This window comes from Eupeodes corollae, chromosome 2, assembly GCF_945859685.1.
Source record: "Eupeodes corollae chromosome 2, idEupCoro1.1, whole genome shotgun sequence".
Taxonomy (NCBI): domain Eukaryota; kingdom Metazoa; phylum Arthropoda; class Insecta; order Diptera; family Syrphidae; genus Eupeodes; species Eupeodes corollae.
The window spans coordinates 113,419,958-113,444,180 of NC_079148.1; the positions used below are offsets into that span (position 1 = coordinate 113,419,958).

Genomic DNA, 24,223 nt, shown 5'->3' on the forward strand with positions numbered 1-24,223 from the left:
TTGACATTAAGTTTTACAATTAAGACGATAGACGTTAGCAAAATTTACATTTAAAATAGAATCTGTACATTTTTTTTTCTTTAACATTGATAATGGCAAAATTAGAGGATTTAGAATTTTATAAAGAACATCAGTCTTCACCTATTACTTTTAATTCTATTGTTTTCTCCCATGATACTGAAAAAATGTCTGTAGAAGTGTATGGACAGAAGTTTATTTCATATTTGACTTCACAACGAGAGGTTTGTCAGTCTTTTTGCCAAAATGATTCTAGATTACATGAGTAGAAAATTTAACCGCATTTCTAAATCAAGCAATCTCCAAGAAAGAAAACTCACTAAAGTTTACACACTGAGGCTTTATTTTCATTAACATTACCTACTGAAAGATCTTGCAGTAAGAACTTTCAACATTTGACTGCTGATTGTAGCAATATTGTTAATGCAACATTTAAAATCTATTAGCTGTGAGGTGCAAACTTTAGAGTCTAATAATCCGATAAGGATCATCCATCATCTCTTGGACTTTGAAGCAAGATCTACCCAAAATATCGCTATCGTGAGAAATAATTCAAGGAAGTTAATTTCAAGCCCCTCACAAAACTCGACGTCTACAGCGCCACAACTTGATAAATTTTCGGTTATGACTTGGACTTGCACTATTACGAAATGCAAACGATAACAAAGACTTGTGATAGCTGAATATGTGCTCTGAAGGATTTGGAAAAAAACCCAAATTTTCATCGAAAAATCATCGTCAGCCATAAGTAATTTAGATGATACGTTTTAAAGTTCTAAAGAAACTATTCATGAGATCAAAGATAGTCGCTTTCGTCAAAACCATTCAATTACGATCTATTTTTTCCTGTGTGTGTTTTTGAAATCACAGGTATTTATTATTTTTATTTGTTTAATTGTGTTCCCTTTAAGTCTAACAATTTGTATCTTAGTAAAATAAATATAAAAACTATTACATTATTGGTTTTTCTTTTAAATGTTGAAATCTTTATTTTTTCGTTTTTTTTTTCTTAAAACTTACTTAAAAACCAAATCCCTCGATTTGATTAGTAACCATATATCAGGACCTTATGGGAAAAAGGACTATGCGTCTGCAAAGACCCAGTCAAGCCACTAATATATTTCGCGATTATAATGATCGAAATTTTGTCCATCTCTTTGAGGTATACTTACGCAGCATCTTAGGCCATTTCCATTTACTTATTCAGAAGGTTCATATAGTATTCTTTAATCTATAGCTCTTATTTCAATACGGTATATTATGGGTACGTTCATTGAGTCAGACAAATAGCAATGTGCATCTAAAAACAAGAAAACCTCAGATGGTCTAAATCCACTCTTAAGTATGTTTTGGAAGTATCCGGGGTTAAAATAGAATAACCAAGAAACAAGATCGTTCATGATGATCGATGATTCAGCACAAGGTTCAGGATGACATTATTAATTTTGCACACACCGGAAGTATTAAATAGTTTTTTTGTTAAAAACGAAAGTCAGGATGTGAGCTTCTGTACATTTGCATGCAAATTCTTAAACATTTTGTTTCGAACATGTGAAGCTTTTACATATACGGTGGATTAATATTTCACCATACTGCATTCGCGTAAGTCAGAATTGGACGCATAAATACTTGATAGCAAACAAGATTGTTTGCTATCAAGTATCGGATCATGATTATATAAAAATGTGTCCAAATGAACACCCAGATACTTTACAACAGTCTTTGATTCGATAAGGAGATCCTCCGAATTTATTATTTTTAGGTTTTTCCAATTTCGTCTCAAATCTGAATTTCTGCGTCTTATAGGGCTGCGGTATTGTATGGTTTCACACTTAGTGTTGTTGCAGCTTATCAAATTTTCTTTACAGTTATGTTTGCATATCTACAATTCTTGATCCAAAAAAGTGCTATCTTCAATAAACGCTATCGAGTCATCGATTCCCCTTAATACGTCAGAATCATATATAAGCTAAACAAGTTAAGTGCCGAAACAGTGCCCTGTTCAAGCCATTGGCGATACTAAAAACCTTTCTTGTATTGTTTTGTCTATCGGTTACAAAAAATTTCTTATGTTTCACCATATATGAAATAACTTTCACAAGATGGGATGGAAAATCATATCGTATAAATAAAAGCTCGTTGATCCAAATCGTGTCGAAGGCTTTTTCGACATCTACCAAGCAAGCAGGTGTACACGTCTTTGAGTTCAGATTCCAGTTTACATCTGAAATGAGTTTTGTAACTGCGTGCACTGCTAAGTTATTTCTCCTGAACCCAAATTGGTTTCGCGCTATTAACTCCTTACAAATAACTATTTCAAAAATCTTCCCGATATTATACAGAAGACTTATTTGCTTTAAGCTAGAAGGAACAGAAGAATCCTTTTATTTTTTATTGGAAGTACCTTCGAAGTTTTCCAATAACTCGTCGAGTGGCGCTACAGTCCGTTTGAGAACTAGGGCTTAATGGCTGATAACTTTCAACCATTCATGTGTGCGAGTGCTGTTGTCGTTAAGTAACAGTTATTAAATGCAACGCAATATTGGTGTGTTATTTCGATAGAAATTTGTCTTTTCAAAAAAGTTATAAGCTACAATACACAAGCTAATTTTTTGTCCAAGAATTATAGAAATTTCTAAATTTAAGATGCGCCACTTAAAACTGCCACGGGGAATATTTGTTTCACTCAAAAATTCGTCCAAGGGCTTTTCAAGCCAAACTTTATTTGGTTAAAATTAAAATAAACGTCGCCTTTAAAAAAAACATTAAAATTTCTATTAAATTCATAAATTCCAATGATTGACTTAGGCGTTTGCGCACGTTTTTGTTCGTAGGAATAAAAAAAAACCACTTTTACTTCTTTTAACGAATTTTTATTCGGCCAATACTTTCTTGGAAAACTGATGTAGTGTTGAAGAATAAGAAAAAACCCTTTTGGTGATAAATTCAATAACAGTTATGTCGAATTATCGTCAATATTATATGGAAGATAACAAATACACAAATTCCATCAGTTTTTCAAAATACCGATCCATCAAATAATAATTACTGTGCAAATTGAACTTTCAATCCCATTAACAAAACGTGTGAATTTGTTAATTAAACATCATTTTTTAAATTGTCGGTTATCAAAATAACGTCTAACTTTTTCAAATGTTTCACTTCGCCACCCTCAATGCTCACTTAGTAACTTAAACAAAGAAGATAACTCTACAAGTGCGAGTGTAAACAAAAACGTGTGACAATTGCATAATTTCCACATTCCCATTCACACATTATTCGAGTATCTAACTGCATTCCGAAAAACCCATCACGGTGGCGGCCTTCGTTACTCCCACAAAACATTTCCGCTAAAAAACATTCCAACTATCTACCAGAGTACCTTTCTCCATATAACAAAAAAAGAATAACAAACTAAAAACTACTGAAATATCAATTACAGGTAATTAGCCGCCTGTGAACAACCAAACAATGATTAACTTCTTCATCCAACGTATAATGTCAAATTTATTTATGAACGTATTTATTCGCATAATTATTTACGAGTATAAAACCATCAAATAATAAACAATACAGTGAGTCAAACAAAAAACAAAAAACAAAACCGATGATGAACAAAAACTAAATGAAAATAAGCCTATCTGATGATGGGATGTTATAAGATCCGTCATTTGGTGCGGGAGCTCTTTAACGAGCATCGCTTAACATATGCACTCAAGATGCTGTGCTTGCCGTAAAGCATACACACATTTTCTCAATGGCTGTCTCCAGGAAATTAAAAACCCCTTCTCTCAAAATAAACGAATGAATATTATAGGAGGATACGGTGTGATGGCTCTGGATGGATGCACGAGATATGTAGATACCTTCCATATGACAGAGGATAGGAAGCTATATAACGATGGTTGAATGCTACTGATGTTACGGCTTCTGCAACTGCTGCTGGTGCTGCTGGTGCTGCTGGTGCTGCTGCTGGAGTTCAGTGTTCCTCTTTTGCGTTAAGACATTGGTAAATTTATTAACTCACAGATCGCATACATAAATAATAAGCAATTAAAACATCTCCCGCGCTTCTTATAACAAATTCCGCGCCACCACCACCACCGATACACCGAGTACCGACATCACTTATAGCGCCATCGGGCACTGCACACATAACACATTTATACGTCTGAATGTCTGAGAAAAGCGACAAGATGCGTCTCGTCGCGGTTAGAGCATAAAAACACGACACTTTGCCGCATTAGACGCAAAATATACATTTTACCCAAGTATGGGCATTGTTTTGATGGTAAATCGCCATTTGATATCATTGAGCTTCCTTTAGCCCATCTAAGACACGCCGAAACCCACGGGCGCACTTCAACTAGGTGTAACTTTAAAATATGTAAATGCAGAAATAATATTTTAATGACAGTGACAGTTTAGGCATTTTTTCAACGTCAAGATAGAAACACAAATAATTTCAGCAAAAAACGCAAAATAAACGCTTAAAAGAAATAAAATAATCATGTTAACAATCAATGAAAACGCCCATTTTAAAAAATTTGTTACCATAGAATTGTGGCATATTTTTATGCGACACATTTTGACGTCCATTCGTCTTACTTGACAGTCAATAAGAGACAGGAATTAAAGGCAGACATTTTTATTTTTTAAATGAGGGGGAGTGAAACAAAATGGCGAAATGTCAAAAGGAGTCGCCTCAAAAGAGCTCGATGTGAACACCGCCAATAAATTGTAGACTCACCGAAAGAGCGGCATTTAGCAACATAATATTAATTTACATTCAGATTTGATTTCCGTCCTTCTTTAAGCGACACCTTAAAACTCAGTACAAAACTGCCAAATGTCCAATTTATGGTTTAAATAAAAAGTTTTAACAAACATAATTACACAAACTTCTGAAGTTATTGAATCTAATTGAAGTGTTCTAGTGATTCTTTTTTATTTAAAGCTTTTCTTCAACATTTGCTAACATTGTGACATTATGTTACTTTAAGTAGGGTTTTGACAGCCCTTACTTAGAAAATTAGAGATTTTTTGAAATCCCAATTTGGTTTTTATTAAATTTGATTGGATTTTTTGAAAATGTGTTACAAAACTGAGTTTCAACGTACTCAATGACATTTGAGTTGACAATAATATGATTAGAACAATTCAACCAAATGTCAAAGTGACAGTTAACTAGTTTGTCTTCTTTGTCATTTAAGACTTTGCAGCAATTTTTCAACATTTTTGTCCCGTTTAGAATAAAATTTATATAAGTAATTGAAAAGGCCGCCATCTTTAAAGAGACCGTTAGATTGTCTTTTGTGCTTTATTCTTTTCTATAGTAGAATAAACTTAAAATGAACTCAAATGCGTTTTCTTCAAGGCCAATTATATCCTTCAAATCCACTCATGTCCTTAAAAAGAGCCTCCTAACTCCTGATGGACGTGGTGAGAGCCAAAAAGTCTTTAGCTTGCGTCTATCTTATCGTTAGATGAGATCATTGTGAACGATTGAAGCGTCGCCATTTGTCAATGTGCAATAAACACCACCACTAGCAGCAGCAGCAAAAACTTTTATAGCTAGCCTGCCTTTTCTTAGCACTTTTTCTGTTTTTTCTCCAAAACAGCAACAACAACAACAAATTACAAAACAAAGCAAATAACAGCACATTTAACCGACACCAATAGTGGAGAGTGTTTGAAACTACTGCCGCTAAAACTGATGGAAAAAAGATACTTTTTCGATCCTCATTCATATATGACCGACACATAAAGGGAGACCGCACAAACGCTCACAAAAGAGGAAATCAAAGCGATCGACAGTGTATCTGTATATCTTTTCTAAGCCAATGTGTAGAGAAGGTATATCTTAAGTCTTAACAAAGTTAGTTAATAGTAAGTGTTTAAGTTTAAGCTTATGGTTAAAAGACGACAAGGGGTCGGATTTGTCAGCATCAGCCGTCTACTTAGACGACCGACAACGCCGACGACGACACGACGACCGACAGCGGCAACGTCATGCATCAAAAAGTGTTCCTAGGAGAGTTTACCCTTCTACCATATAAACGTATATGTAGCTGGCAGTATAGCAGCGGTGGTGGCGGTTTGTGTTATTTGGTGAGGAAACAGTTAATTTGCGGTATCGGTTACGGGACTATCTATTGACTTCCGTAAATATCGTAGCTGTATTTTCTTTCTTCGTCTATTTTGGTTTCCTTCATCAATCCGTCTGTTCCGTCGCTTGCGTCGCGAGTGCCTGAGTGTGGTGGTTTCTCTTTCATTCAACGAGGATGAAGAAGGACTCCACAAGCTCAATATTACGAAAAGTGTATAGGAGGTCCGTCCAAGTGAGGCTCTGCGCTATGCTAGACAGTGTGCACATAAAGCCCAACAGACACTTGGAGTGACAGGAAAACCAATGTGCGATAATGCAAACAGACGGGTGAGATCACACAAGCCATTTTGTGATCGAGATAATATTATACACCACGATGAACCTGTGCTCCTTGATGATAGCGAAAGCGAATTGGAGCAACCATATATAACAACCGCATCTCTTTCGGTCTCGCGTTTGGTCCCATTGAAGCCTTTAGAGACTGCTGTGCTGGCGGAATGGAGACTGTTTGTTTATTTTGATATACTTTTTCGTCATCTTGTGGGTAGCCTATAGCTGGATATGTGCTTTGTTTATATACACAAGACACAAGTAGCTATGCTTAACATAATATATGTATATTGAGCTGAGCGACTTTGGAGTAAACAAATCACAAGCTTAATTGTAAAGATAAGAATCGCTCTCTTCAGTCGTGTTGAGTAATTGAAAACATGTTGGCATTCATTTGCGAAAACTATCATTTCTGTCTGAGGAGTGGACTACTTGAACGGGAGCTGGAGTGAAGATATATTTGAAATTGAAATTAATTGAAGATGATAATTTTAGAAAGGAATGTATTGGCTTATTGAAAAGGAAAGAGACGGCATCATAGTATTCTAGGCGAAATATAGCTATCAGATTATTAAATACACACGAATTCAATATCACGCCCAAAAGATACAATAGGACCTACAGTAGACCAACTTCCTGGTTTATAATTTATGGCGTAAAAATTTTCTGATTAGGTTATTATGTGAACAATGTCATTTTTAACTCCAACTAGAATCGATCAAAAGTTGAAAAGTCGTCGGAAAGTTTTTATTTCTTGCATTTTTTATGTTTTAATCAGCTACAGTATTTTGTGAGAAAAATTGGACACATTTTGGTAGATAGTTCGTCATATGGAAATTTCAGACATAATTAGGAGTTTTAAAATTTGGCGGTTAAAAGCGGTCTAAGAGTTGAAGTTTCATCTGTCAAATAGGTTGTTACTTTACAAAAATCATCATAGATATGTTCAACTTGAAAAAATCACGTCAAAATCATAGAATTATTTGTATTTTTAAATTTTAGGTCACCATAATAATTTTTACAGTGAGTTGAAAAAAGTAGGTCTACCAATTTACTAACGAAAATCGACATCGCCTTCGTCCGAACATAGCCTTTGGTATACCAAAATTTGATACGTGGCCCGTGAAACTTTACCTATACAAAATTTAACCAAAGTAATGGTAGATCATAGAAAACGAAGTCTGTTCGCAAAAACTTGGATCTGGAACAGTTTTGAAGTCTGCCTCATTTTTTAATCAAAAAATCTTCCTCGATAAATCGATAAGTCAAAAAACAAAATTGTGGAATTTAGGACTATATCAATGTACATGAAATCTAAAATTTCTTTCTTAAAAATGACATTGGCAGGGCCAGTACCTTCAACAGCAAGCACTATTATGGGTCACTGATAAGCATAACTTCTTTTGGCTACTTGCTACAGAGAAAATTTTGTAATAACGATTTAAGGGCATGATCATTTCACCCACTTAATTGTTTCGCTGATGACAGTACCCTCAGCTTCTTATATTCGTTTAAGATTTGCATCCTTCTGCTTCGGATGTGGACTACCAACGGCAACATATGATAAGCTCATTAAATTTTGATCTTGACAGCATTGTCCAAATAGGGAATAAAAAACCGTAGAATTTAATACTTCGAGAACTCAATGCTGTCTACTGTCTTTTGCATCTCTTGAACACCACCCGCCGTAAGGTTTCATGTCTGGCATTATTTTATTGCTATTTTCATAAACAATGTTCTAATGAAGTAGCCAGTTTCATTCCTCTTCACAAACAATTAAACCCTAATACCCGTTCTTTTAGGAATGCCCATCAGTTTATCCTTGAGCCACATTTCGGGCATGCAGTTAAGTACAGAGATTCTTTTATTAGTCGCACTACACGAATGTAGAATGCTTTACAAGACTCAATATTTCTAACTCATTACAATGTGCAACCATTCAAAACTAATGTGCATCCAATGCTATCCTCCCTTCTGAATTGTTTGCAATGTGTATAATCATTATAAGGTTATTCATATCGCCTTGAGTGCGCGCACAATATACAACAAAAAAATGAGAACTGGCTACAGAAATTCTACGATTTGAATTCGTTAGACTTTTTCTTGTAGGGTTTTCTGAATTCAAAAGTCTCAAAGGCAGCATAACCCATGCCATCATTCTAATTCAGTATGATCATTGAACATTTTGAAAAAAACAGATATAACATTGAAGGGCTTTTCAAACTCATAAAATTGAATTATTGAAACAAACAATATAAAAAATTAATAAAGCCAAAAATGGATCTATGCCAGACCGAACGTTTATGGCAATGTTCTAGAAGAGCGTTTTTTAGAAGTACAGGGTTTTTCAACAGGGAAGCTACAAAAGAAGAGCGATAGGGACAGAAAATGACGCCATATTTCTAGCCGATCTTTTGACATTTTTCTTCAGTAAGGTTTTTCATTTCACGATTTAAAAATATACGAGCTACTCGTTACACAGAGTCGAAATTATTAAAATTTACTGCCGAAATTCGGAGTCAGTGGCCTCAACGTTACTACTTCCAATTTATGCTCGTCATAATCGTCCTAGCATATTAGCAATTAAGCATCTAGTGAAAAAATTTTAATCCACAGGCACAGTAAAAAATGTTTCCGTGCCAGTGAAACAAAAAAGTGCCGCAATAGTGTCAACACTATTGCTGCCGCCTAGTTGCAAAAAGCTCAAATATGTCCCTTACACGTCGTTCTCAATCGTTGGGCATCTCTGTGACGTTGTTGGTTCGAATTTGGCGAAAGATCTTGGCCTAAATCCTTAGAAGATTAAACTTACGAGTGAACTGAAGCCGCTTGACCACCAGAAGTTACGTTTGTTTGTCAATTGGGCTGAGCAACAACTTGAAAATGATTAGGATTTTCACAGAAAAATCATCTTAAGCGATGGGGCTCACTTCTGGCGAAATAGCTTCGTCAGGCTCATTTCTGGCGGAATTGCTTCGTCATTAAACAAAATACGTGGTATTGGTCAAGCAGCAATCTACACGTACTCCATGAGTCATCATTGCATCCTAAAAAAATCGTCGTTTTGTGTGGTTTATGTCCCGGCGACGTCATTGGGCCATACTTCTTCCGTGATGATCAAGACCGAGATGTTACTGTGAATGGGGATAGCTACCGTTTAATGATAACCGAATATTGCTGGCACCGATTGGATGAAACCAAGCTTGGAGAACGTGTTATCTCACGAAATGGTGCACTCGCTTGGCCACCTCGGTCGAGCGATTTGACGCTGTTAAACTATTTCCAGTGGACTACGTCAAATTTATGGTCTATGCCAACAAACCAGCTACTATTGATGAACTTCTTAAAAATATCAAACTTAAAATTGCAGCAGTATCGGCCGATTTATGCTTGAAAACTGTCGAGAATTGGGTTCAGTGTCTGGACTTCTGCAAGTGTGCCTGTGGTGGTAATGCAAAAGAAATCAAATTCCATACATGGCATCAAACGTACTTTCACAGAAATAAAGAATTTCATTGATATCCAAAACCGTTTTCGTTGTATTTAAAAAAAAAACTATTGTAGCGCTTTTATTGAAAATCCCGGTATAAAGTACTTTAACGCTCAAATAAAACATGTAAGTATCTCATCAAAGTTCTACCTTTTTGATGTCTTTAATAAAGATTAGTCACTTTGATTCTTTCAACGGCTTAAATGAGTCATTGTTAACATCAACAGCATCATATTACCTTTTCACTTGCAGGCGGTTTTCTTCAAACAATTTAATTTGAATAAAATATTACTTGCTGACATTATGCGGTTCTAAATCAATAAACTTGCATAACCTTGGGAATAAAAATTAATTCTGCAGAATTATCAATTAATTCCTACACCTTTTGTCATTTTAAAGAACGGACAATTCTTTTTGAGTTCTTAAAAAAAAGAAAAAATAATAAAACAGAAAAACAAGCTTCCCACACTTTAAATGGTCTTTAAAGAGCGGAAAACGTTTATACAAATTAATGACCATTAAACATCGATTACATGTTCCATCTGAGGTCAGTCATATGGGCATTTGGTAGGTTTAATGCGCAACAGCTCCCACTCATTTCCAGGCGGAGAGCACAAACAAATATCCTTCTTTTTCACTGGGGATAAAGTGAAAGTGAAGTATGAGCGGCTGTGTTATTCTGCACTGCAGCGAGGACATTAATGAGGGCAACCTTGTAACGTAAATTGCTTATTCGAGTAAGCAGCTCAAAAAATTTGATTTCATCAGTGTTTTTTTAATACTCGTATAAAGAAAGAACATAATAAAATAATTTTAAGACCTCACGGAACACGGACTCGAATATAAGACACGCAATTTATTATATACGAGTAAGCACTTTTGGCCATCATGAGCGCCAGTGCCAGATCATCAAACATATTATATCCTCTTTTTTTCTGCTCCTGAAAGCCGTGTATTATTTTTGACATGAGTAAGTGCCAATTGACACGTAAACTACCTGCGGCTCAGCTAGAGACTTTATTACAAAGCTTTACCGTGGAGTTCTTTAGCCAAGCACAAGTCGCTCCCAGTATTAAGTCAGCAAATGATTTAAATGTTTGACAGCGGATTGAGATAAATCGTTTTTCTGTTTTTTTACTATTTTTTCTTATATTATTTTTATTAAAAGACATTACCCTCAGCAAGAAAAAATAAACTTAATTGATACGAACATACGTACATCTACGAAAACGTACATATGTAGTGTACATAATATTTTATTATAATTTATGCATCTTAACTTGGTTAAAAGGGGTGTGTATGAAGATTGATGTACACTGAACAAAATTATATGTTAAATATTATTAACGTAGCTTAAACTTTTAATACCTTTTTTCTTGAAATTTTAACAGTTCTTTTAGCCAACAATTTTACAACTTAGCCAACAATTTTACAACTTATTTTGTAAATATTAAATTTATGAGAGTGTTTTTTTTAAAGCAAAACTAACATTACAGAAACTTCAAAGTCGAAACTGGATTACAGGAATTCGAAAGTAAAAGTAGACATATGTTACGTCACATGACCACGAAATATTTAAAATATTGTACTTGTTTTAATAACCGATAAAAAAGCACGATATAAGGTCCAACAGTAAGTTAAAGAACTAAAAACAGTTATACAATTTATTTAAAAAATCTTAAAATAAGTTATTATGTGTTAATATTTCTTTCAGTGTAGAAACGATTTTAGTAAAGATTAATAAATTACATTAGTGAAACATGTTATATGAAAAAATGAGCAATCTATGTTAGATACATATTTAATTCTTTTTATTAATGTTTATCGCACGACAATAGACATGGTACATAGTTATTATATTTTTTTTTTAAATTTAACTGCATGTTTATACCTACACCTCTAAGAAGTCTTAAAATCTGTAAATGGCGTTAACATATCTAATCATATCAAGGTTAGTTCAAACGCCTTTGGTAATTGAATTTTTTGTTTTTGTATATGAAATGACATGATCACATTATCTTAAAGTGGAATAAAATGCAGTAAGTGAAGGCTTAGAGGGATTATCAAGGACTTTTAAGTTTAAGAGTAATAATTAAGAAATGATATTTTTGTGTGGACTTAAGTAAGTAATGTTTTATAAATCTATTTCAGTGGTTTAATGATGCATAATTCAAATCAGGTCACATGAGTCAGTTCTGGTGCATACACATTTTTAAACGCCTCTACTCGTATCAAAGTGGACAAACTGAATATTACTGTCCATTGGGAGATAAATTTGCACTGAATTGAATCTAAAAGAAAATTGTTGATATTTTTAAAAGAATCAAATTTGCCAAAAAGAACAAGTGGCAACTATAATTACTATTTTTCTGAGCATTGAAACTCCCTTGTGCCACAGACAACTAAGATCCATAAGTTAGAGGATATCTAAGACCACAGTACGATTAAGTAAATAAACAATTCTTTGATTTCCGGCTTGGATTTTGAACTAGTTTAAATATTTCAAGAATTTGTTAGACGATAATTCGAAATCGTTTTACCTTCCGCTTTGTTCCAGAACAAATGTGCAGAGAATTGAACTCGTTTGAAAAACTCAAACCCTATATTTTAATCAATGACATTATGAGGATTCGAAAAAAGGGAATCCGTTTCCCTATATATTTGTCTGTCTTCGACTCTACGTGTAGATTGAGTTTAAACTTCAATGAAGGTTTTAAGCAGATTCACGTTTTTTTATATTTTTTAGACCAGAAATAAATGTCGTATTCATACAAAGTTTTTTGGGTAAAAACTAAAAAATTAAAATTTTCTCAAAAAAAAACATATTTTTTTCTGACATATTCTTTAAACTTTGTTTTTCTTCGCTGAAAAGATGAAAAAATGATTTTACCTATAAAATAATTTTATGCAACGAAGAATAACGTTTTTGATATCTTGTAACATTTTGAAAAATACCTAATTGACAGTTTTTTATAAAAAAAATAAAAACCTAAAAAAACATTATTAAAAGTTAGTAAAAATTGATTTTGACCGAAACATCTTTTCAAAAATTTGAAAGATTGGCATGAAATTAATTTTTTTATAAAAAATATTGTTTTCAACATTCGGTAAAATTTTGAGCAAAATCGAAAGGACAGTTTTTTTACAAAAATTAAATGTATAAAAATTGATTTTCAACTCAAATATAAATTAATTTAAAATTTAAATTAACTGTATGTTATACAAAATATTGTTTAAACATTCAGTAATATTTTGAAAAAAAGCCAAATCGACAGTTTTTACAATACTAAAACTTAGTAAAAATTCACTTTAGACTCATGTATCTTCTTTTTTTTATTTAAGCTTAAAATTTATTTTACTTATAGAAAATATTTTCAATATCCAGTAAAATTTTTATAAAAATCCAACTGTTAGTTTATTGTTTTCATAAAAATCTTCAAAAAATAGTTACCAAAATTTGTTAAAATAAATATTCGGTATCTCGTGAATAATAAAAGATATTGACTTTGAATTCATTTCATTTATCCAATTTGTAAATTTTAAAGAAATTCGACTAAAATTGGTAAAAATTGGTTTTCGACTCAAAAGTATCTCGTTAACAAAACTAGATTTTGAAATCAAACTATTTTATTAGATGCAAAATATTGTTGGTAGTTTTTAAATTTCTTAGAACAATCAAACTCACAACTTTCTTAACAAATCACGAATACCTAAAGGGTGTCCCAAAATTAACGCAAGATTTGAATTAAATAGAAAACGCCGTTTTTAGTCTTTTGATAGTTATATTTTTATTGACTCGTAAAGTACATAGGATAGCGTTATGTATGGAATAACACATCGGACAAATGGCCTCCACGGCCAATGGCTTTGCATGCACATGCGCACTCTTTTGTTGAAATTTTCCATGACCATTATGCATAAATGTGTCTGAATTTCATTGATGCAGCGTTGAATCTCCTCCTTTAATGCACGGGTGGTTGTGGGCTTGTTGACATAGACTTGTGGTTTCAAATAACCCCATAAAAAGAAGTCTAATGGTGTTAAATCACACGATCTAGGAGGCCAATTTTGATCACCGAAACGAGAGAGTACACGACCTGGAAATGTCTCATGCAGTAATTGAATTGTTTCACGGGCTGTATGACATGTGGCACCGTCTTGTTGAAACCACATATTGGACACATCAATATCATCCAGTTTTGGCAGAAAGAACTATGTTATCTAACAGTCACTGCTTGACCAGCATCATTTTCAAAAAAATATGGCCCAATTATGCTTCCAGCTCAAAATCCACACCATACAGTCACGCGTTGTGGATGCATTTGTTTTTCGACAATCACATGTGGGTTCTCCGAACCCCAAACGCGGCAATTTTGGCGATTGACAAAGCCATCAAGATGAAAATGTGCTTCATCGCTTAGGATGATTTTGCTCGAAAAATCAGGGTCCATTTGTTGATGTTCAATAATCCATTCAACGAACTCTCTTCTCTGTCCATGGTCATTAGGCTTCAATTGTTGTGTTAATTGAATTTTGTAAGCATGAAGACACAGATCTTTGGTGAGTATACGCTGTAGAGAGGTTCTTGAAATTTGCAATTCTTGTCCACGACGTCGAATTGAGGTTCCTGGATTGTCAGCAACACTCTCACGCACTGCTTCGACATTCACATTTGAAAGGTTTGTTTTTGGACAACCAGTGTGTTTGGCGTCTCCAACGGATCCAGTCTCTATGAATTTTTTCAATTAATATCTTCACAGTTGACGAAGTTAAAACACTATTCCGACCATATTTTGTATGAAATTTTCGAACTGCAGCCGCCAAGCTTTCACTATTTTTGAAATATTCTTTAATAATGAAGACACGTTGTTCTATAGTGTAACGCTCCATTTTTAATAACCCTATACTGTTAGCTGTCAAATTGCTTTTTTTCAGGGTTGCCAACACTTCACTGCACAAATGTCGGCAAATTCAAATCTTGCGTTAAATTTGGGACACCCTTTAAATTGATAGCGAAGTAAAATTTAAACAATTAGATTGCCTTTAGAAATCCAATAATTAATATTGTTAAATTTTTGCATTTAAAGGATGCACGATTTCAAGAAATATTTTGAAGTAAATGTAACGAATCATTCACGTGAATCGAAAGATTCGAACGAATCGTATAGCAGAATAGGCCTGTAAGTCTACTTTATTAAAAAAAAAATAATTTAAAAAAAAATAGGTGTCCGTATTTTGAAAATGCAATAGTGCGGCTCTGTATTGCTATGTGTTTTAAGTCAATGTGTACGAAAATTTACCCTCGGACCTAAATTGGGAGAGATTAATCCCCTTCTATACTATTTTTTTTTTGTCTTAACCCAACCTACTCGCCCTACCTTACTACTAATCAGCCTAAAAAAAAGACCTAAGGGTTGTCAAAAGCAAAAACAATTGTTAAGATTTAAATACAATAAATAATTAGTCATGGAAACCATGAATAAATATAAAAACAGTCCAACATTTCTTACCATTTTCCTCAAAATTATTATATTTTTGTTTTTATCGCATGTCGTTACAAATTCTGTTATAAATAAAATGTACTACTGTGTCTTTATTTAAATATTTTTGGAATTTTAATATTTTTTTAAATAAAAAAAAACATTACATTGAAAAAAAAAATCGATTTTTGACCAAGTTTGAACTCATTCGACCCAATTGTGTGCTGTAGAGGTGAGGACTGACAGTCAGATAGACAGAATCGTAGGACCCATTTTTTTTCAACTTCGTTTACGAATGCAAAACTTGTCAAATAGTTCCTATATATCGCAAGTAAAAAGCCTCATGAAGTGTCCAAAATGCTTTAGATTCAATTTTTAATAAATTTTCGTACACTTAAGTGTACAACTCAATAATTTGTTTTTCTCTTTTTTTTCTGCAAGAAATTAATTCAAATTTAAGAAATATTTATCTCAACAACCTCCATTCGTAAATTTATACAGAAAAAGAGTGAGTAAGTAACAAAACTCATCGATTTCACGAAATAGACCCATTTACTGATAGAACTGCCAATACCTTAATATAACGTCAAACAGATGTCGCTTAAGAAATGCAGGCATTGCATTCACTCACTGAAAATGAAAGCTTGCGTCGAAGCTTAAAATTATTAACAACGAAAGAACAATATATTTTGGAAAACTGTACTTTCTAATGCAGTTTCAGTCAAAATTGTATCCTACATTTTATTCTAAATTTAATTTCTTTTTTAAAGTAGCTTACTTCTCACTGTGAACATACCCCACACACATTTTAAAACAGAAGTCGTCAATTAGTACCGAATTTCTTAAATGTCAATTTTGATAACAACATTGTTGCTTCCATTACCAAGATATACTCGGACAAAAAAGGTAGATACCTGACATTCAGGTAAACAAATCACAAAGGCAAGAAACAAGCTCATGATAAATTTGTATACATTTCTACCCACCGCCATTACAGTACACCTACCAACTTCACTCTGACATTCAATTAGCCTTATCAGCTGTCATCCATAACTTTTAAACTTATAACAATCCACCTCACCTTACCAACCTACCTAACTAACTATCCTCAAGAAATAAATAAATATTTTCTTTATTTAATTAATTTTTGCAAAATATACTTCATTAATCACAAAATTTTGTAATTAAACAAAACAAAAATAAGAAACTTCAAACCTGATAATTGTGATAGAGAGGTTGCACAATGCCACACCACCAATACACAACCAAAATCAAAATAAATGCCGGGGTAATTAACTAAAACTTACAATTATTCGTGGTAAATCTTTGCGTATCCGTGTGTACTGCTTCAAAAATATCTTCCATATTACATAAGCCATGATGATGACTTTTTGCAAAATATATAAATGGTTTTGATTTGGATGCCGCGTGGTTTCGATTACCGCATCCAAAATATACCCGAGTACATATAAGATAACGAAGATGAGACGCACATTAAATTGCAACAAGACACTAGAGAACTCAATTTAAGAGGCCGGTGGTACCGATGGCGGTTCCGTTGCCGGTGGTGGTTGGTGCATCAACCGAATGCAACTTGCAACAGACTCTGACACTGAACTGAACAGTACGTTTACACTTTTCCACCTCAAAACCACTCATTCTTAACAACACTAGAAACCAAACCAATTATCTATCATTTATTTAGAACGCAAAGCCTTAATCTAGCTTATAGCACTAAGCTATTGTATATGTTTTATTTTTTCCCTATGACTGTCACTTTACGTCTCACCGACTTTTAATCACGATGAGTTTTTATTTTCTCGATTTTTCTTAATTCACTAAAAAGATATAGGTATTAGCAAAGTTACGCGTAAATTTAAATTGAGTTCAAAACCATTCACAAGTTAACGATGAACTAAACCCTAAGGTAGTTAGTGAAAACTGTAAAACCACCTTATGGAGCTAGAGAGTCAGCTCACACCCCTTCTCAGTAGCAGCGTGTCACACAAAAAGTCGCCCCTTGATCGATGAGCTATAAACAGTTTTGTGTCTTGTGTGTTGTGTAGATATTTTGTTGGCTTTTTTTGTTTTGTTTTCTTTTAAAAAAAAGGTGGGGATAACTCCATATACTACGTATATAGAGAAGTACAGGCCCTACCTTGCAACACTTCCTAAAGCTCTTTGACGTTCGAATGTTTGTTTGTTTATTTGTCGCAGTTTGTGGTTGTTTGTCTTGTGTTGTGTTAAGGTTTTAAATGTCCGTATACAGGGTGTATGTATATTTTAATGTCCTTCCAAAATAAGGGCTTGAAGATTGACATTTCTTTTTAAATGTTTTCAGGGTTAATATTAAAACGAGTGTTTTGATGGGACTTTTTTCAATAAAACCTTAACTATTTTGAATTGTATTACTTGTACAAGGCAGAACTCAAATTAGTTGTATTGAAGATTCCTTGCCACTAACTAGGTGTAAGCACATGGCAACCCTGATGAACACATGACACATGGGCATTTAGCCAATAATATACTTAACCCTAAAAACATCAGTTGCATGCCTCAATCTATGAACGAGCAGAGTTTAAAAATAATCAGCAATCATTACTGATTATTTCATGTTATTAAATTGCCGATAATTGAAGCGTATAATTGCTTGTAATTAGTAATCAAAAGTATTCCTTTTCATTTTAAAGTAATTGGAAATACCTATGTGCGGAGATTTCAATTACAAGTAATTGTAATTGAATTTCCATGTATTTATTTTTCCTCAAGACTGGGTTTATCAGTATTATCTACATATTTTAACTGACTGTTTTGTGCTGCAACCTAGAAGCCGTTATGTGTCAAACCTGATTAACTAAAAATTAATTTAAAATACCTAATAAAAAAATAGGCTGGGATGTGACACAAAACTTATAACTTCCCATCCCGTCTGTCAATTTATCTTACTTAAAAGTTTGAAAGTTTTCGGGTTTGTTTAAAAAAGTTGTCAGTTGAATTATTCTTATACTATACTTAAAATATAACGATTTTTGATTTCAAAATTTATTTTTGTTAACGAGATTTTTAGTGAAAAATCATTGTCTGCCAATTTGTGTAGCATTTCTTAAAAGTTTTTATTTCGTATTTATAAACAAATACAAAATGGATGAAAGAAATTAATTTGAGAGATATCGAGAACCGAACATTCATTTTTTTTAAAACAATTTTTTATTACTGAATGTCGAAAACAATATTTTCTGTGAGATAAAAAAGATTGAAGCCAAAATTTTCAATTTTTGACAAGATATTAGAGTCGAAAGTAAACCTTTACCAAGTTTTAGTATAAAAAAAAATATCAATTACATTTTACTTAAAATTTTAATGAAAAAGAAATAGTTTAATTTGAAAATCTAGTTTTGTTAAATAGATTTTTATTTGAAAAAAAAATATTTACCAATTTAATTAGCCTTTCATAAATTTTTACAAATTGGATGAATGAAATTAATTTGTAAGATATTGCGTTCTATTTCTTGTCGATTTTATTTTCTTATTAAAAAACGGACTGTTACATTTTTTATAAAAAAAAATTACTGAATATTGAAAACAATATTTTCTGTGAAATAAAAAGTTTGAAGACAATATTCTTAGTTTTTGAAAAGCTATTTGAGTCGAAGGAAAATTTTTACCAACTTTTGTTAATTTCTTTTTAGGTTTTTTTTTGTAAACAAACCGTCAATTCCATTTTCCTAAAATTTTTCAGAATGTTGACAACAAAATTTCTTTTAAGTTTAAATTAATTGGACGCCATAATCTCAAAATTTTGAAAAGATATTTGAGTCGAAAATCAATTTTTATCAACTTTTGTTAATTCTGATTAGGGTTTTCGTTAAAATGCTGTCGATTCGATTTTTCTCAATATTTTAAATTATTTTGGGGGAGACGAATCCCGAAAATCAAAATCCCGAAAACCCGAAAACCCGCAATCCCAAAAGCCCAAAATTCCGAAAACCCACAATGCCGAAAACCCAAAATCCCGAAAACCAAAAATCCCGAATGGCCAAAATCTAGAAATTTTCCTAAATTTCTAAAACTGAATTTTACATTTTCTTTAAGAGCATCACTATACTAGCATAAGAAAATTGAGAGAAAAAATATGTTAATTTCCTTTCTCTTCTAATGTTTAGAAATGAAAACCAGTTTTCTTTTCTGCATTTCAAAAGTATAATCGCACAATTAAGAAAAAAAAATTTATAACTTAAACATTCTTGTAACGGACTTTTCTTTCTAAGTTTGTTGTTATTGGTAACTTTCAAACCTTTGCAATTCCCGATCTTATATAAAAAAAAGTTTGATGATGTTATCCTTTTGCAAAGCATTTCGAAATTGAGATCCCGAAAAATGATATAAAATGAAAAATGTTCGCAAGTTTTGTTTTTTTTCGGTATTGTGGGTTTTTGGGATTTTGGGTTTTCGGGACTTTGACCCCACTCCTTATTTTGAAGATAAAATCATTTTTCGTTGGTAAACAATTTGAAGCGACAAATATTTTTTCAGTTTTTTTGATTTATAAAAAAAAATGTCCAAAAATAAACTATTTTGGTATCAAGTTACAATATATAATTTAAAATTTAATGCAAGTTTCTAGCGTTATTGGCTCGAGAGGTATGTATTGTTAACCACAATTTTCACCTTGTTTTAAAACTGCTATGGTAAAGAAACCACCCATACAATTTCTTGAGAGGCCTTTTCGCATCTTTCTGCATTGTTTTCTGTATAACAAAACTTGTATAAAGTCGATATCTCTACTGTTTCTTGAGCTATGGACGACGAAAAATTTCAGGAACGTACTGACGTACACACGTACGCACAGACATATCTCAAAAATTCTTTTATTTCGACTCTAGAGACGGGACATTGAAACGTCGAGGAAGTTCAAAATTTTTAATTCGACAAATCGGACCTAGGGGAAGTTAACAAAATTTTTCAAATATTATCAGGTTTAGGATTAAAACGCAAATGGACTAGCAGTCAGGTATCTTCTATCCAAAGATGTTGGTTTTTTAAGTCAATCTTATTTAAAGTATGTATGGCAATCGTGCTTTATTGAAAAACTAATAAAAATGCTCTTTTTTTACGTGTAAGGAAAACAAGATTTAAAAAGTCCAAGCTAAAAACCTACACATTCTTTTTGAAAAAAGGTGGTTTACTTTGCTTCAAACTAATTTTAAGTTCGTTACTTTCTTGTTTGTTTGCATAACTTATTAAAAACGCTACTTTTTGGCCTAGATTTATAACATGTTGATATGTTTAATATAAGCCCATATGGACTTGCCGCCTACATCAACCGTGGGCTATCCAAAGAAATAATAGTTTTCTACAACAAATTAAGTGTAATACATGGCAACCCAGTTCTATTAAAAACATATGCTGAAGGTACTAAGATTGAATACACAATAAAAATTCAATAATAGCAGTTCGGTTTACATTAATGACTTGAAAACCCAGCTTTACCCAAGCTTTAAATGTTAAAATAAAGTTATAAAAACAAAAATTACCGTAAGAACGTTAAAACCATTTCCAAAATATGAAACACAGAGGACTCTTTTTAAAATTATTGTAAAACTAACGATTCGTTATTAATTTCATTATAGATCACCCTGTAATATGTGTTGTGTGCAATTAACTGTAATGAACAATTTTCCGTAAGGCTAAAGCATACGTAGATATTTCTGGTATTGCACGCCGCGCCGGCCGCCGCCGCAGCAATATACGGTGGCGTATTATAGGAAAAGCAAGGTAGGTAAACGAATTAATTTTATTTATGAAAACGGATGTTAAAAAATTGTAATCAAATAGTGGTTGTTGGCAGCACCCTTGAAATGTTTGCCAGGAGTTTAGACGCCAAAACATGCAGCTATCTTAAAATGGACAACAACACTACGACGACGACGGTGGACATGGACAATATGATGGCGGATGGCGGCATCGGCGCGGCTTTGGCGACTGTTCAGTTCAGTTTACATCAAAAGAAAGTGAAATGCGCGCGAAAAATAATACCATATATAGAGACCGTGTCGTCGTCGTCATCGCGTCATGTGAATTTTTGGGGGCGGTTCATGATATAGTTGGGTTTGGTCATAATATTCATTCATTCTGCACAATTCCGGTGGCGGTGTTAAAATAAAGGCAATAAATTAAAGACCGAAAAAAAAACAATGACATGCAACAGTAAAGTAGCAGCCAGAGCGGTGAGGCTGCCTTTGAAAAGGGGATTTAATCCTTTTCCTTCATGCGACCCCATTTAAGTATAATTATAAAAGTTTATTAAACTGAATGCTATCATTTCTAATAGTTATGGAAGTATAGATATATGTTTGGGAAAGGGGGGATTTGTCGTTGTCATACAAACTTTTATAGTTAAAGTTAGTTAGAATGTGGGTTCGGAATGTATTCAGCTGTAAGTAGATATTGTTTTGAAGCTATTAATTGTTATTAATTCCAATCACGTGAAAATAACCTCTTAGTATATTTGGAGAGTTATAAAAGCACTGACTGCTTTGAAGTTTCACTATTTCAATTTCTATACAGAGGTATTGCACATCACAGCTGAACTTTACTTTTAACAACAGTGTGCAATTCTAATCAGTTCAATAAAAAACTAAGGCATTTTGATATATGCAAAGATTAAAATTAAAACTGAGCATAACTACAATTTTAACCACTTTCTTAGAAGTTCGGAAAAAGTGAGTTATTATTTATTCCTCCGTTTACTTTTTAATAAATATTTAAACTTCAACAGGAGGTTGTTACCTTATTCTTCAAGCTACATACAGATACATGCTTCATCTTTCATCTTGTAAGTCTTATATAACAAACTCATTCCTGTATAAATAGTTTCGTCACTGCTCAAAAAGTCGAATTCAGTTTAATCCTTCACCGCGCAGCTGTATCAATGTTTACAAAAACATTCATAGGCAAATATTATGTATATGTTGACGACATTCTTTTGGCCACAGTTAAAACCTAAAACATGTGATTTCAATGAAAAGTTGACTTCATGCTCACCAATTGCAATCATAAAATTCGACTTTATATTTAATGTACAAGACATTTCCAGATGCGCTGATCCCAGAATAGTTCAATTTGACGTTTAAGTAATTAGTATTGAACATATTTTTCGTTTTATAAAAATGTCGGGCCTTAATATTAAGTACAGTACTCACACACGTCATTTTAAAATGTCTAAGCGTTTTTTTTCTAAAAATTAAACGCTCTACAAAAATATATTCTATGGATTATTCCTAACTCTTACCAACGGGTAAGTGCGGGCAACTTGACCTAAAATTCTTCCTTTTGGTAATAATGCAATTGTACTCAATTTTATTCCATTTTATTAAATATTTCAATATTTACAACAAAAAAAAAAGAAAACACTGAAATTGGGCTATACCTTTTGTAGTGACTTCTAACACTAAGACTAAATGACTTTCGGTTTTACCTGTCAAGGATTTTTCAGTGGTCAATGCTTGTTTTTGTCAAGCATGCGATACGGATACCATTAATTTAATAAGGAGTTCAAACACACAATTTAAGATGCACATAAAAAGTTTAGTTTAAAAGTGCTTGTCAATTGCTCGAAAATAACACACACGAAAATTTACAGTCTCTATTTTTAGCCTTTCATTATTTTCCTACATTGAAAACACGAAAACTGATTTTGTATCAATATTGTTCCTTAATTAGTACTTTTAGAGCCTACACCTTAAAAAGGAAAGCCTCTTAACTGCACGAACTATATAGAAATCTGTCTACTTAATATCGCTTACAAAATCTTTTGTGCCGTAATATGTTTGAACGTCTAAAGCCCATCACCTAAAACCTGATAGGTCCTTGAAAGAATAGTGCAGAGCTCACACGTCAACGGTAAAGGCACTTTTTTTTTTTTTAAGTCTGTCTTATACTGGGATATACTGATGAAAGTGATATAATCTGAAGAACTTAGCGTGATGTCAATAGGGCTTTTGTGAGTATTGTGACAAAGGAAGAAAAAATGGTTTTAGAGCTAAATAAGGCAAAACAAAGTACATGCTGTATTTAAGAAAGGGCTTACAACACCGACGTCACGGTCAAAACTTCACCATCGGCAGACGTTACTTTGAGGTAGTCAAGGACTTCATCTACCTAGGTTCGCTATAAACGCAGAAAACAACACCAGCTCTGAGGTCAAACGAAATGTAACTCTTACTAGCTGCTGTTAATTTGGTCTAAGAAAGCAATGGAGTAGTGAAGCCCTCGCTGTACGGTACAGGAGTATGGACTATGACAAAAGCGTATGGAAACACCTTGGGTCGTTTTGAGAGAAAAGTTTTTCACGTTATCTTCTGCTGTCACGTATGCGTAGAGAGTGAGTGGAGGAGAAGATGGAACGACGAGCTCTATGGTCTGACCAGCGACGTAAAATTAACCACATGGATAAAAGTCCAACGACTGAGATGACTGAGTCACGTAGAGTGCATGGAAGCCAATGCTCTGGCCTTGAAAGTATTGGAATCCATGCCCTCAAGGCAGTGCAAAAGAGGAAGAACACAGATCAGGTGGAGTGCACAAGTGAAAAGTGACCTCAAACAAATTGGAGTGCCCAACTGGAGACATCTAGTTAGGTAATGAGCTATAGATGAAGAAGTTTGAGCAAGGCCCGAAAAAAGCTCAACTGTTACAAATCTCCTCACATTCTTAAACATGTATTCAAAAACATTACAACAACGTTATGAAGTTGACTTTGTATACACTAACCTTTCTAAAACTTTTAACCAACTT

General features: G+C 33.2%; 1 protein-coding gene across 2 annotated transcripts in view; it reads right to left on the bottom strand.

Moving 5' to 3' along the window:
- Positions 1–24,223, bottom strand: part of LOC129944410 (uncharacterized) — a 208,720-nt gene that overhangs the window by 171,074 nt on the left and 13,423 nt on the right. The window contains exon 1 of one of the 2 annotated variants that reach the window (XM_056053815.1): positions 16,735–17,315. The exons of the other annotated variant lie outside the window; for it this stretch is intronic. Within the exon in view, the coding sequence (XP_055909790.1) occupies positions 16,735–16,806 (72 nt within the window). The 5' untranslated portion in view covers positions 16,807–17,315. Of the gene's footprint in view, positions 1–16,734; positions 17,316–24,223 lie in introns of those variants that run through there. 2 annotated transcript variants of the gene reach the window in all.